The sequence below is a fragment of the Aedes aegypti genome, chromosome 2 (genome assembly GCF_002204515.2).
Source record: "Aedes aegypti strain LVP_AGWG chromosome 2, AaegL5.0 Primary Assembly, whole genome shotgun sequence".
NCBI classification, from domain to species: domain Eukaryota; kingdom Metazoa; phylum Arthropoda; class Insecta; order Diptera; family Culicidae; genus Aedes; species Aedes aegypti.
In genome coordinates, this window is record NC_035108.1 from 230970783 (window position 1) to 230983994 (window position 13212).

General features: G+C 35.5%; 1 protein-coding gene across 8 annotated transcripts in view; it reads right to left on the reverse strand.

Moving 5' to 3' along the window:
• Positions 1–13212, reverse strand: part of LOC5569977 (potassium/sodium hyperpolarization-activated cyclic nucleotide-gated channel 2) — a 72523-nt gene that overhangs the window by 8892 nt on the left and 50419 nt on the right. For 6 of the 8 annotated variants that reach the window (XR_002500401.1, XM_021844342.1, XM_021844343.1 and 3 more), the window contains one exon: positions 3420–3515. The exons of the other annotated variants lie outside the window; for them this stretch is intronic. Coding sequence is in view for 5 of the 6 variants with exons in the window: in XM_021844342.1 (XP_021700034.1) it covers positions 3420–3515 (96 nt within the window). In the remaining variant the exon portion in view is untranslated. The remainder of the gene's footprint in view (positions 1–3419; positions 3516–13212) is intronic. 8 annotated transcript variants of the gene reach the window in all.

Sequence of the window (13212 nt, forward strand, 5' to 3'; positions counted from 1 at the left end):
GCAGAGGGAATGAATGAATGGTGCTTGGGATTAGCTTACCATTCTTCAATGTGCACAAATCGAGAGCTCAAATTTTAAAAGTCAATAACGACACCGGCCACGTCCTTACGATCAACAGGGAAGGGAAGGAATGTTATACCTATGAGTATACCTCTGCATCTCCACAGTTGTCATGGAAAGGATATTGGGTTAGTGGGATAAGGTAAAGATCTGGGACCACCAGTGGTTGGTGATGCGATCCATGATATAATCACGCCTAATCGGATTAACGATATAATTCGATAATCGCATTGTGCCCCGAACAAGTGTTCACCACTCGCCCACGAAACCTGTGGTTAGTTTCTAAGCAAATGATAATTTGGTTTCTGTGAGAAAATAAGTTTGAATGCCGTACTGAAAATTTCACATTTCTTGGATATGCCAACAATGTTTACCAATTATGCCAATGTTTCAACGACAGTCAGGAATTCGTTTAGAATTTCTCCGGGAATGTATGCCTCAAGAATCCTGTAAAGAGTTTCCGTTTGATTTTATTTTCTTTTTTTTTAATATAAATACAGTTTGAATTGAGTTTTACAACGATGGTTACTTTGCTATTAATTTAATAAATTTACTTGAAAATTCCAATGAATTATAGGTGATACATTTTTGCCGTTAAAACCATAAATGGAAAACTTTTTTTGCATGGTTTTCTTTTTCGCATGGCATTGGTTCACTTTTTCGCATGGTGCACATCCCCCGGATTTGGTGTAAATAGATATTTATTTGAAAAATTTGCTACTCAAGGCTAGCTCATGTGGTTTACCCATTTTATATATACTTAAGATAGGAAGCCGGATCCTATTGTTGGTACTTTTGATTCACTTCGACAATGAGATTTTTTGGAAGCTACTGCGATCAAATTTGGCCTCAATATGCATCGTAATGAAATGATTCTTGTTGCAAAGTTCCTGACAATTCAGCCGAGAAAACCTCCCATGCCAAAGTGAATCATGGAAGTGCCCAAGTAGCTCTGCGCCCCATTAACAATTTTCACTTCAGAAACTATATCGCATGCAAAAAATGTTTTTTTTTTTCAATTGGATCATAGTTAACAAGATTATTCGACATGCTTTAAAAATGTTATAAAACATAGAGCGTTGCATCAGATTTCAAACAAATATGTACAGTAAAACATAGTAATCCTTATGAAAATAAGCATTTTCCATTCGTCGACTGAATATTTTTCTATAGTGAAATGTGATACATTATTATTTTTTTTTAATTTTGTACAATGAAATTCAGCAGTTATATACACCTTTATGTTAAGATATCAGTTCAAATTTTGAGATTAATAGAAAGCTTCTCATGATGAAGAGAACAAAACTGGAGAAAATCAACTTATTTATCAAAAACCAATTTAATTCTGGCCAATTTCTTTTTTATTTTCAAGACAGTTATTTGGTATTATTTGTGATTTTTTGCACTTAACAATTGTATGATATTCACTTTTTTGAATACGAACAAGATTACATTATTTTTAGTGGCAGCTTAATTGTGGGTTTTCACTTTGAAATAGCTCGAAACGTAGCAGATGAACAACTTTAAGTTCAACATAACACCTAGCAAAATACCACCAAGCGCTTCTATTATGACATGCCCCTTGTGAAAAAAGAAATCACATTACGCCTCATATACCCCACGCGTCATCATCCCATTTGTATAATACATTTGATTTTTTTTAATACTTTTGACATTATATTTTTTTCCTAAGCCATCGAAAGTAATTATTGCATACATTTTCTGGTTATATTAGCCAGAATTTGAATTATTTAGATTCCCGTCCGCTTGTGAGCTTGAATATCACCGTGATATTTTTTAATTTTTACTTAGTTTTATGTCTTGGTATTCTATGTGTCATATTTCTCATATTTTAGACACTTATTTGCATTTGTCACATGGAGAACACCATATCATATACCACTGGCGAGGGTGAGATTGGGCCAAAAATACGTATGTCCTGGTAGATTATTAAACCATTTTCGTAATTTGAAATGAAACGTTCTGTTGAATATGAGAATACGTTCATGAATAATGCAATTGTACATGCTGAATAAATATTCAAATTTTCTAAGCTATTTAAATCGTTTATTTCAAAATCGAGATCTTTTGGCGGTAACTGTTGACAACTGTAAGGATTACCTCATTGAAATGTATATCAATATTCCCAATATTTGCTGAGATATTTCAGATCATGCTTTGGCCCATTGTCACCCTCTAGGTCGAATGTCACCTACTGTAAAAAAGCAATTTCACTCAACAAATCACTGCAAAATAATTGCAAAATATATCTGCCTCCATGTTTTATATTCAACTAATAATTTCTGCAGCACAGTTCAAGCATTTAAAAACAGGATTTTAATTCTCAATCCATATATGTACACTCGGTGTGAATTAGCAAAAGCGTCATAGTATGTTTTAAAAACTATTCAATGGTTGTGCAGAGTAAATCAATACGTCATATTATATGAAACCTACTTAAAATGATGTTAGAAGCAAAGAAATCTAAGCGTTATAGAACAACGATTCATGCAGCGTTTGTTTGAGATGATTCAAAAAGGATCCTACACGCAAGATCGAATATAGTTTCGACAAAAAGAAAATAAGTAAAAAAATATTATTTTGAACTGGATGCTGAGTGTCGTAAATTTGGAAGGTATACACTAAGCACACTTTATGTTCCTAATTTTATTTACATTTCCATATTTAGGAACTAATATAAAAATAAAAAATGTCCTCAAAACGAGTTGAACTATATTGCGGGCCATAAATATAGGGCGATACATAGAAAAAAATAAAAGAATTAACCTATCTAGCTCATGTTTCTGAAAACAAAATTGCTCTCAAAAACATAACAATTTTTCATTGCTTTTTGTAACAAACAATAGAAATCACTTGATGAAAAATGACGGTTTGTCATTTATTTATAGTATAAATTACTATTGATCATGTTTTTTTTCTTAGGAAATGACAAACATTATTGCAGCATAATTAAACATAACGACATGCGCACTAAAACTGTGAAGCACGTTTGTTAGAACAATTGATTGCATATTGATGTGTCAAGAAACTAATCGAACACGAATCTATTTTAGTTTTCACTAATAACATTAGACAATACTAACAGAGAAATAACAATTAAACCAGCTTAAGCAAGATAAATAAACAGTGTTTGATAAAACATACAATTTTGATTTATATTAAGCTGTTATTTTAAATCATCAACGAAATCAGACAAAAGTGTAGTATTTTGTTTAAAGTGACATTCTATTATTTGCTCCAAAAATACTGAAACTTGCATTTCTCGAATCACATTATTAACAAACAAAGAAAAATAGACAATACTATTAAGCAACAGGCGTCCAAGCTTAAAATATTACCTTAAAAATAAGATTGCTTTTAGAAAAGCCCGCCTTTTCTTTTTGAAAAGATCTTCCTCTTCGATCTGAATGTTTTTTTTGGAGATTTTGTAGGATCTATAGGGTTATAAAATAGTTAATGAAAAGTAGGTATTATTAAAGCAACATCAAACTTAGAAATGAATGTAAATAAACAAACAATGGTAACTGATACAATTAATGAATATGAAACTTGTTACTTGATCAACTATTCTTAATATTGAACAACAGACTCAATCCATCAATGTGTCATCGACAACCAAAAATACAAACGGTTAACATATTACGAGAAAGTCTAAAATATTGGATTTACTTGAAAAATTCACAGTGACCATGAATTTTTGTCTTCACGGGGCATAGCAATGGTAGCTAACACATTATTTAAAAAATCATTTTCGTTGTTGTTAATGTTATGTATAGCGATCATGGGCGTATACATACATTTAATTAGCAGATTTATTATTGTTGGATTGAATCGAGAAAAGAAAGAAAAGTTGACTAAATAACGATAATTATCGGTGGATGGTGAATATCAATGGAATAATGACTTGAATGAACGTATGTGGTGGATTGTTTTTTTCTTTCTTCTCTTAAAAAAAATCTTATATATCTCTATAAGGGCAGTGCAAATATCAATATTATCGATAATATCGACATTGCGGTCCTTTTGAAAATTTTCCGTTCTGCGGTAGCCGCCAAGTTCTACCGCAGCTGTCAAAGTTCTACCGCAGGCTTGAGAATCATTGTGTCATTGAAGGAAACCATCTAATCGAAAAATGCTAGTAGAGTCCAAATCTTTGAAAAACAGCCGTAAGGTGGCATCCACAAATTACGTAACGCTCGAAGGGGGGGAGGGGGTAGGCTCGAGCGTTACGACTCATACAAAATTTTAAAAATTTCCATACAAAAAGGGTTACGGAGGGGGGGGGGGGAGGGGGTTGAAAATTTCCAATTTTAGCGTTACGTAATAAATGGATGCCGCCTAAACAACAATCATCAACATGGTTTCCAAGGTATCATCGCAGTCGACCGATGATGCTTTGTGAAAATCAGTAATGTGACAGCTGCGGTAGCTTTCTGTTCAACCGTAGAATGGAAAGTTATTGCTAAAATTGCAATATTATCTGATTGATTTATCGATAATATATCGATATCTCTCGGCTCGATATTTTCCGATATCAGTAAAACTTTTATCGGTCCGATAACAAGTCTAATAATCAGAACAACATATATTGATTATTTCATATACAGTTGTGTTCAGAATAATAGTAGTGAAAGCCGATTTTCATACAAAATGTTCAACTTTGGCATACTGTAACTTTGTTTCCATATTAGCAATCGGTATGAAATTTCGGCAGAGAATTACAAATATACTCAATTTCATTATCACAAAATTTAAAAAATTTAATACCATCGGCTAAAAAGTTTTTAGCCGGTAGTGTGAAAATTTTCAAATATTGTGATAATGAAATTGAGTATATTTGTAGTACACAGCCAGAATTTCATACCGATTGCTAATATGGAAACAAAGTTACAGCATGCCAAAGTTAAGCATTTTGTATGAAAATCGGTTTTCACTACTATTATTCTGAACACAACTGTAAATGAAAATGGTTCAATACAATTTATGATACCCGTTGACTATGACAAACTATCACAACAAAATTCTAGTAATGAACTCCATAATACAACAGTTGGTGCCAAAGAAAACCGAAATTGTTGGTTTTGCTCATAAATACAGGGGATTGGCAAAATGATTGAGATAGGCAGAATTTAGCCTAAATTCAAATGCTTATAACTTTATGAAAAATGGAAGAAATTGGATGCATCCGGAAGAAGTCGACGGCAAATTTTGTCTAGATTCAGGAATTCGCTTGGCCATGCATATTGGCCACCGCACACCGGAGATGTTCCAGATTTTCCGAGGTCATTTCCAAAAGGCATTTTTTCTGTCGCTTGTATTTTTGTGCGGTGTGAACATGATTGGTAAAACCTGGGGGGGTGCGAACTGGATATCAACAAGCAGCCAGGCTGCTGTCAAGCTAAAATTTTTCTTCAAAATGATCCGGGTATGCCTAGGAGTGTGCGGCCATTACTTATTAGCTTAGCTTAGCTTAGCTTAGACTGACTACACATATCAATGGTTGCTATTCCGTGATTGACCGAAGTCACTGAAAATGCATAAAGAATCAACTAGAAGTTCGGCTGGGATTGGCCATAATCTTCTTCAGTGTGCATAATTCAGTGCCTCTATTTATACAGGGTCAATAACGGCGCCGGCCACGTCCTTGCAGTCAGGTGGGATTGGGGGAAGGAATGTTAGTGTGTAACCTTTGCTATTTGGAGACCGTGTTTGCCTCTGCATCTCCGCAAAGGTTACTGGGAGGGATGTTTGTTAATGGGGGGGATCGTTGGGTCACAGGATTCACTTTGATAAGTGATTAGACCATGATAAGCGATTATTTGTGAGATATAAACATACTTAGGGCCAATTTCTTCCCCTTCGCCTGAGCCGTAAACCACGTTTACCCATACGATTAAACCAGGTTTAAGGCCCAAGCGGTGGTGAAGAAACCGCTTATTAGAAATATAAAATTTTCGATTGACATGAAAAATTTTCAAGTATGAGAAAATAATGCCGTTACTTGAAGTGACGAACCATTCAAAGTTTGTTGAACAAACAGCTAAAAGCAACATTCCTACAGGATATTTTACTCAAATTGAAAAAAAAAAAAATATCGATTGGCTAGACCATCACATAATATTCTTATGCCGACACTTACAGTGGCGAACCATCCAAAGTTTTTTGAATAAAATGAACGTTTTGCAAGTCTACACTTCTAGCACAGACCAAACCATTCAAAGCATTTTTTATGTATAAAAATGAAGGTAAGTGATTTAATACAAAAAATATAAAACAATAAAGTTATAAATAAGAGTTTATGCCGACACTTACAGTGACGAACCATTCATAGTTTGTTGAAAAATCATATTTATGTAACGATCAAATGTGCGGTCATACATATTTTATAGACTTGAAAAAAAGCATGAAACGAGCTCACCGATTGATCCTTCATCCTTGATTGAGCAGCCACAATCCACTTTCAGCTTCACTCGTGTGCTCGGCCATATAAAAGCACTCAGAAAAAAACGCGTCACCTGAGAGGAAAAAAAACTGACGACTTCTCGGAGTTTCTCGACGCACTGCCCGGCAGAAAAGAACGCGTCACCCGAGAGGGAAAAAACTGACGACTTCTCGGGCATTCTCGATGCACTGTTCGGACTTTCTCGACGCACTGCCCGGCAGAAAAGAACGCGTCACCCGAGAGGGAAAAAACTGACGACTTCTCGGACTTTCTCGACGCACTGCCCGGCAGAAAAGAACGCGTCACCCGAGAGGGAAAAATAATGACGATTTCTCGGGCTTTCTCGACGCACTGCCCGGCAGAAAAGAACGCGTCACCCGAGAGGGAAGAAACTGACGACTTCTCGGACTTTCTCGACGCACTGCCCGGCAGAAAAGAACGCGTCACCCGAGAGGGAAAAAACTGACGACTTCTCGGGCGTTCTCGATGCACTGTTCGGACTTTCTCGACGCACTGCCCGACAGAAAAGAACGCGTCACCCGAGAGGGAAAAAAACTGACGACTTCTCGGACTTTCTCGACGCACTGCCCGGCAAAAGAACGCGTCATCCTAGAGGGAAAAAACTGACGACTTCTCGGACTTTCTCGACGCACTGCCCGGCAGAAAAGAACGCGTTACCCGAGAGGGAAAAATAATGACGATTTCTCGGGCTTTCTCGACGCACTGCCCGGCAGAAAAGAACTCGTCACCCGAGAGGGAAGAAACTGACGACTTCTCGGGCGTTCTCGATGCACTGTTCGGACTTTCTCGACGCACTGCCCGGCAGAAAAGAACGCGTCACCCGAGAGGGAAAAAACTGACGACTTCTCGGACTTTCTCGACGCACTGCCAAGGAGTGTGCGGCCATTACTTATTCACGTTAAAGTCTGTTATACATTTTATGTGACAGAAAACTATAACTGTTGAGAAAACGTTTACTTGGCCTTATTGATGCGTAAGTTTTTCAGAACTTTTGTAAAATATATTTTGGACTACCATAAAGTAAGAAACTATCTGTTTCAGCTAATTTATTGAACTCATTGCCTGCATCAAACTGCAGAAGCGTTGTGTTAAGTATTTTAAGTGTGCATCTTGAAAATGGTTTCCTGTGAGACAAGCAAACAAACAACGGTTTGCACTGGTGGAAAAATTTGTGTTCAAATTCAATGACCAAAATGTTGGAGACCGCACCCCTCAGGGTAATACAAACATGATTTATTATATTATCCGGAACCAGTTTTACAGAAATGGTCATATTGCTGAAGATTTTGAACGAATCTCAATGCGTCCACCAGCATTCAACTTCCTATTAGTTCTAGTTACTAGGATAATTGTAAACATCCATAGAACTTCACAACGCAGAAAAATACAAGCGACAGAAAAAATGCTATTTGGACATGACCTCGGAAAATCTGGAACATCTCCAGTGTGCGGTAGCCAATATGCATGGCTAAAACTAGACAAAATTTGCCGTCGACTGCTTCCAGATTTGGATCCATTTCATCCATTTTTCATACAGTTATGGGCATTTAAATTAAGGCAAAATTTTGCTTTTCTCAATCATTTTGCCTATCCCCTGTATCTCTTTTGAAAAAAACGGGTATCGGTTCGATATAGATAATGTTGAATGCGATATATCGCAAATACCGATTTTGAATTTTTACTTTAACAGCTCATTTTTTAATGCGGGAAACAAATTCATTATTTTTACACTTTGTTCGAAACATCATTATGTGATTCCAAACAAGATTTATTTCACTGTTCGCTAGTGTATACCACTAGAGGGCGGTCCTTTCGGTTGGTTTAAATTGATGGACCCCTCGTACGCCAGCTTGCAGCAGTTTGGAAAAAGCCCAATTTTGACAAATCTTAGGTATTTATTCACATAATATGTTTCATATTTCAAGAATAATAAATAAAATATTTCAATAAATTAGCTTCTAAAAAATTTAAATTAAACAAACATTGTTTTTCAATCTATGACATATGGTCGAATGACATTTAGTCGAATGACGTTTAGTCGAAAGTACATTTGGTCGAATGGACATTTGGTCGAGAAGAATTTAATTGCTTTTAGAAGATTATGATATTTGGTTGATAGGATTATTAGTCGAATTGGGATTTTTCAGATTATCGAATAGCGACGAGTTTATCTCTAATAGAAGCAAGTCAACTTTTGTCACATTTTTCTTGTTTGACTATAATAAATCTTCGAGCTGTTTAGTGAAATACCTATAACTGGATGAAATGCCGAATTTAGTACTATACCCTTTAATTCCACTAGAGTTTGTATCTTTTGACAGATACGCGTATTTCGACCTCAACTATAAGGCCGTCTTCAGTGTCGTGTATTTGACTCGACTTAAAAAGTCGACACAAATCGAGTCTAGTGGAATTAAATGGTATAGTACTAAATTCGGTGTTTCATATACTTGTTTGACTATTTTCGATTGAATTTATTATCACCTTACTATCAATCGAATTTATCGACTCCGTTATCAAAGCCACTTGTTTCTCCAAGGGATATAATTTAGCTGAAAGTTACAATCACAACAATAATTCACCGTGAGTAGGAAAACGTATCCTATTTGTAGACTTGAATGAAATATGAATCAATTTCGTCAAAATCGTTTCCTAAACGTATTTTCTACGTATAAGCACATATAAACAGACGTAACACTGACGAAATTTCCATCGACCACTCAGTCAACGATCATTTCGAATTCGCTATGTTACAAATCTCACAACCAGAGGCGCGCGCAACGTTTTTCTTCGCGTTTGACGTTTCACACTACCGCCATCTGCCGATCTTGTTGCACGAAACACCTTTTCGTGCAACATGCTCAACAGATTATGATGGTGTAAACTGGGCGATGGAATTTGAAGAAATTTGTTCTAAGTGTTACGTCTGTGATATAAGAGTGCATTATATGTGGACACTTCAAACTGACCAAATTGTTCAATGGCCAATTGTATCAGGTCTGCTCAATTTCAAATACTTCCCACGGTCACGCTATAAATGAAGGTTTCGAGCACTCATTCTGGAAGTTGTCATTTAATAACGATCTGCAGTTATATACCGTTTTGATTCATATTCCGAACACTTAAGGCTCGCAATGACTTTGAACGCATATACCGTTCTGATTCATATTACGGACACTTAAGGCTAAGTAGCCCGTCATTCGTTTTGGCAACAATGATGACTTTTCAGCATGCATTTCAAAGTGATAAAACTCAGTCTTGATAGTTTATATTGACTTGAAAAAGAATCACTGTACGCGCTAACATGCATAAAGTATGCTAATACTTTTCCAGCTATGTCAGTGCAAAACCAACTGATTTTCTTTGATTCGAAATCGTGAGTTGAATTAGCAACAATCATTAACGACGCGTACAAATTTCAATGACGGCCTACTTCGCCATAAGGCCTCAGTGAAGTGTTACTCATCGAAAAGCATATAAAATAAATCAGTTTGAATGATTCCTCCGCGTCATCGAGCCTTGAAAACCCTTAGCTTTCGAATGGTGGGTGAAGATTGTGATTCCGCAACATGAATAATTTTAAATAAATGAGAATGTGTGGACTTCCCATGATTCTTATTCCGGACGCTTCCTTACTTTTGCTTTGATTTCCGAACACTTTGATTCCAATTCCGGCCAGCTCATGAAAATAATGAATAGAGAAGTCAAATGATCAATTGAAATCGCCAAACCACTGAACAGTCGTGAGAGGCCGTTGGGCATTGTAAATTTTTATAGATATTTATAAAAATGCTTATTAAAACAAGCCTCGAAAATGCGAACTTTTGAACGGCAAAAATTGAAACATTTCGTGTGAAATGTTTCCCATACAAAGAAGAGTGTCCGGAATTAAAAGCTGTCCGTAATATGAATCAAAACAGTAATGAGCATTAATCAGCCGAAATTTGTGAAAATGTGTATCTCTTAGCAAGATTGAACTGTAAACTATTGAGTGTGGTGGTAAAAACAATGTTTTATTACTTTTTACTTTTCTTTTAAGCTTAAAGTATGAAACAACATTTTGCTTCAAATGCCGAAGACTGTGTTAATTCTGTCTCATATTCCAAACACTACGTATTCATTCAAAATGCCATTGTTCTTCATCCGTTTTGTCTCAAATTCTGAAAACTCATGTTTTGTATGAAGATTTCGTTGAAACATTTCATTGAAATATGTCAACCAATGTCCAGGAAAGGATGGTAATTTACATCTCAAGTTTAATGCCTTTAACGTTAATTTAAACTATGAGAGTTGTAATAATTCTGTAGTTAGAGGCCGTAACAACTAGCTTAGATAATTTGCGATATTTTCAACTTACATATTTTTTATACCGTTTTGTTTCAAATTCCGAACAGACTCATTCTCATATATGAGCAATTCTTGCTGAAACTAGGCCGCCATCGGCACATATCGTTAGAATCTAAATTTGTCATTTCAACAAACTTCATTCGACCAAATGTCTTTCACCAAATGTCCTAAAGCCGTTATTCATTGAATAACCATCATTAACCAATGTTGAAAAAACGATTTTCTATCAAAATTAAAAATAACTGCCAAAAATGCAAACCCCTCTTAGAGAAATTTTCTGTGTACTGTCTCAGAACCAAAAAACTCTATGTCCGGGGTAGTGATGAAAAATTCTAGCCCAAAAAAATCCCTCGAACGATGGGATACGAACTCAGGACCCTAAGTTTGAACTTATTGAATAGTAGCACGTTTACCGCTTCGGTTGTTTAAGGTATCAGTAACATAGCTCATAAGAAAATATAAATTTAGGATCCATCCCAGAGGTACAAATTAGAGAGATACGAAAGAGTCGTTGTGTCAATCTTGGTAAAAAACCTTTGAGCAATTCCGAGATTTGGCGAAAACATCAGTATGATGCTGATAAAGAACATTTAGTGTACGTTAAAAATCTAAAAATTAAAACAAAATGATCCACTTTCGATTCTTAAATTTTACACAAACATGACATAAGCATCATAAAATAACAACAATTACAAGCGAAATAACAATCAGTCAATTTGAGTAAATTCACGGTAGAAAGAAGGTTTAGAACGGTACAAAATTTTTCTTCAAACTTGCTATGTCTAGAAAGAAATAAAACACATTTGCCCTTGGCTAGCATCTTTAAGGACAGTTTGATATTTTATTAAATTATTTATTTATTGAAAATGCGTAACTAATATTGATGCATGCAGCTTGATATCCATAATCTCAATAAATCTAAAACTGCTTGATAACGTTACTTCAAAACTACTACAGCAACCATTGATTGTATATTGATGAGTTGCAAATTTGTATATATTTTTTTTTCAACTGTACCCATATTAAATGTTGCCGCGACTACTCTGTTGGTGCCTTGTGTGACTTTTATTTTGACTAAAACTACAAGAATTCTTAAAAAGCGATTTACCCACACAGGGATACTTTATAGTAGACAGCCAGCTTGCTCATGTAATATGAGATCATATTTTTTTTTAGGTTAGTTTAAGGGGTTCCTGTTTATTTATTTATTTTTAATTTGAAAGTGATTGGTTGCGATACGAGTCTATATTGTGTATTGTCTAAAGATTTGTGTAAAATTAGTTTGGAAAATGTTTCAATCTTTAATTTAGTAACAAAAAAATTTATAACTGTTCAATAGTGAGGATCTACTGGTTGCGCAACGACCATGTTTAAAATTGCAAATAATATTCGTTAGTTGGGCCAGTAGAGTGATGCAAATTTTGAAATTTTAGCTCCCCTATGCTTAAACAATTTTAATTATGGTAAATAGCATCCTCCCAAAATTTGAAGTGATTCGGAAGAAAATTGACTGTGCACACGCCATTTGAAGTTTATACGGAGATTACTATGGAAAACGCCAATATTTTGTGTTCAGTCCCCTATCTCTTCGTCATAAAATTTTATGGAAAAGTGTATAAATTCTTCTAATGTAAAATCCTCCCAGCTGCAACTTTGCCGAAGACCACTTTTTGATTGGATCTCAGGATAAATTATTATTCGTAATCATAAAGTGGGTTTGCATGTAGTATGCTTCACCAACAGATCGGCAGGCAACAGTGGTGCTCCTGCGGGAAGAATAGATCAAAGTAATCCATGCTACTATGTTCTACAGCAAAAAAGCAGTGTTGCTCTGAAAGTAGTTGAATGATCATCCCCGCATGGGTTAGACTTTGTTATCAATAATGGACCGATGCACGAGTTCACTGATTTGACGTGACACATAAATAACACGGCACCGCTAAAATGTCAAATAATGAACTCGTGCATTGGTCCATAACAAATTATCCTTACGTTCCATCAAAATATGGTCTTCGGCAAAGTTGTAGCTGGGAAGTTTTCACATGAGATGAGTGTGTTCTCTTTTCCATAGATAATTATGACGAGCAAGTAGAGGACTGAACACAAAATGTTTGGCTTTTCCATAGAAACTTCAAATAGCGTGTGAACAATCAAATTTCTTCCGAATCACTTCAAATTTTGGGATGATCATTTTCAACATAATTGACATCGTTTAAGCATAGGGGAGCAAAAAGTTCAAAATTTGCATCAGTCTATTGGGCCAGCTAACATGCGAAAATATTGTGGAAAATCATCTCCCAATACACAAGTTTGACGTCGAA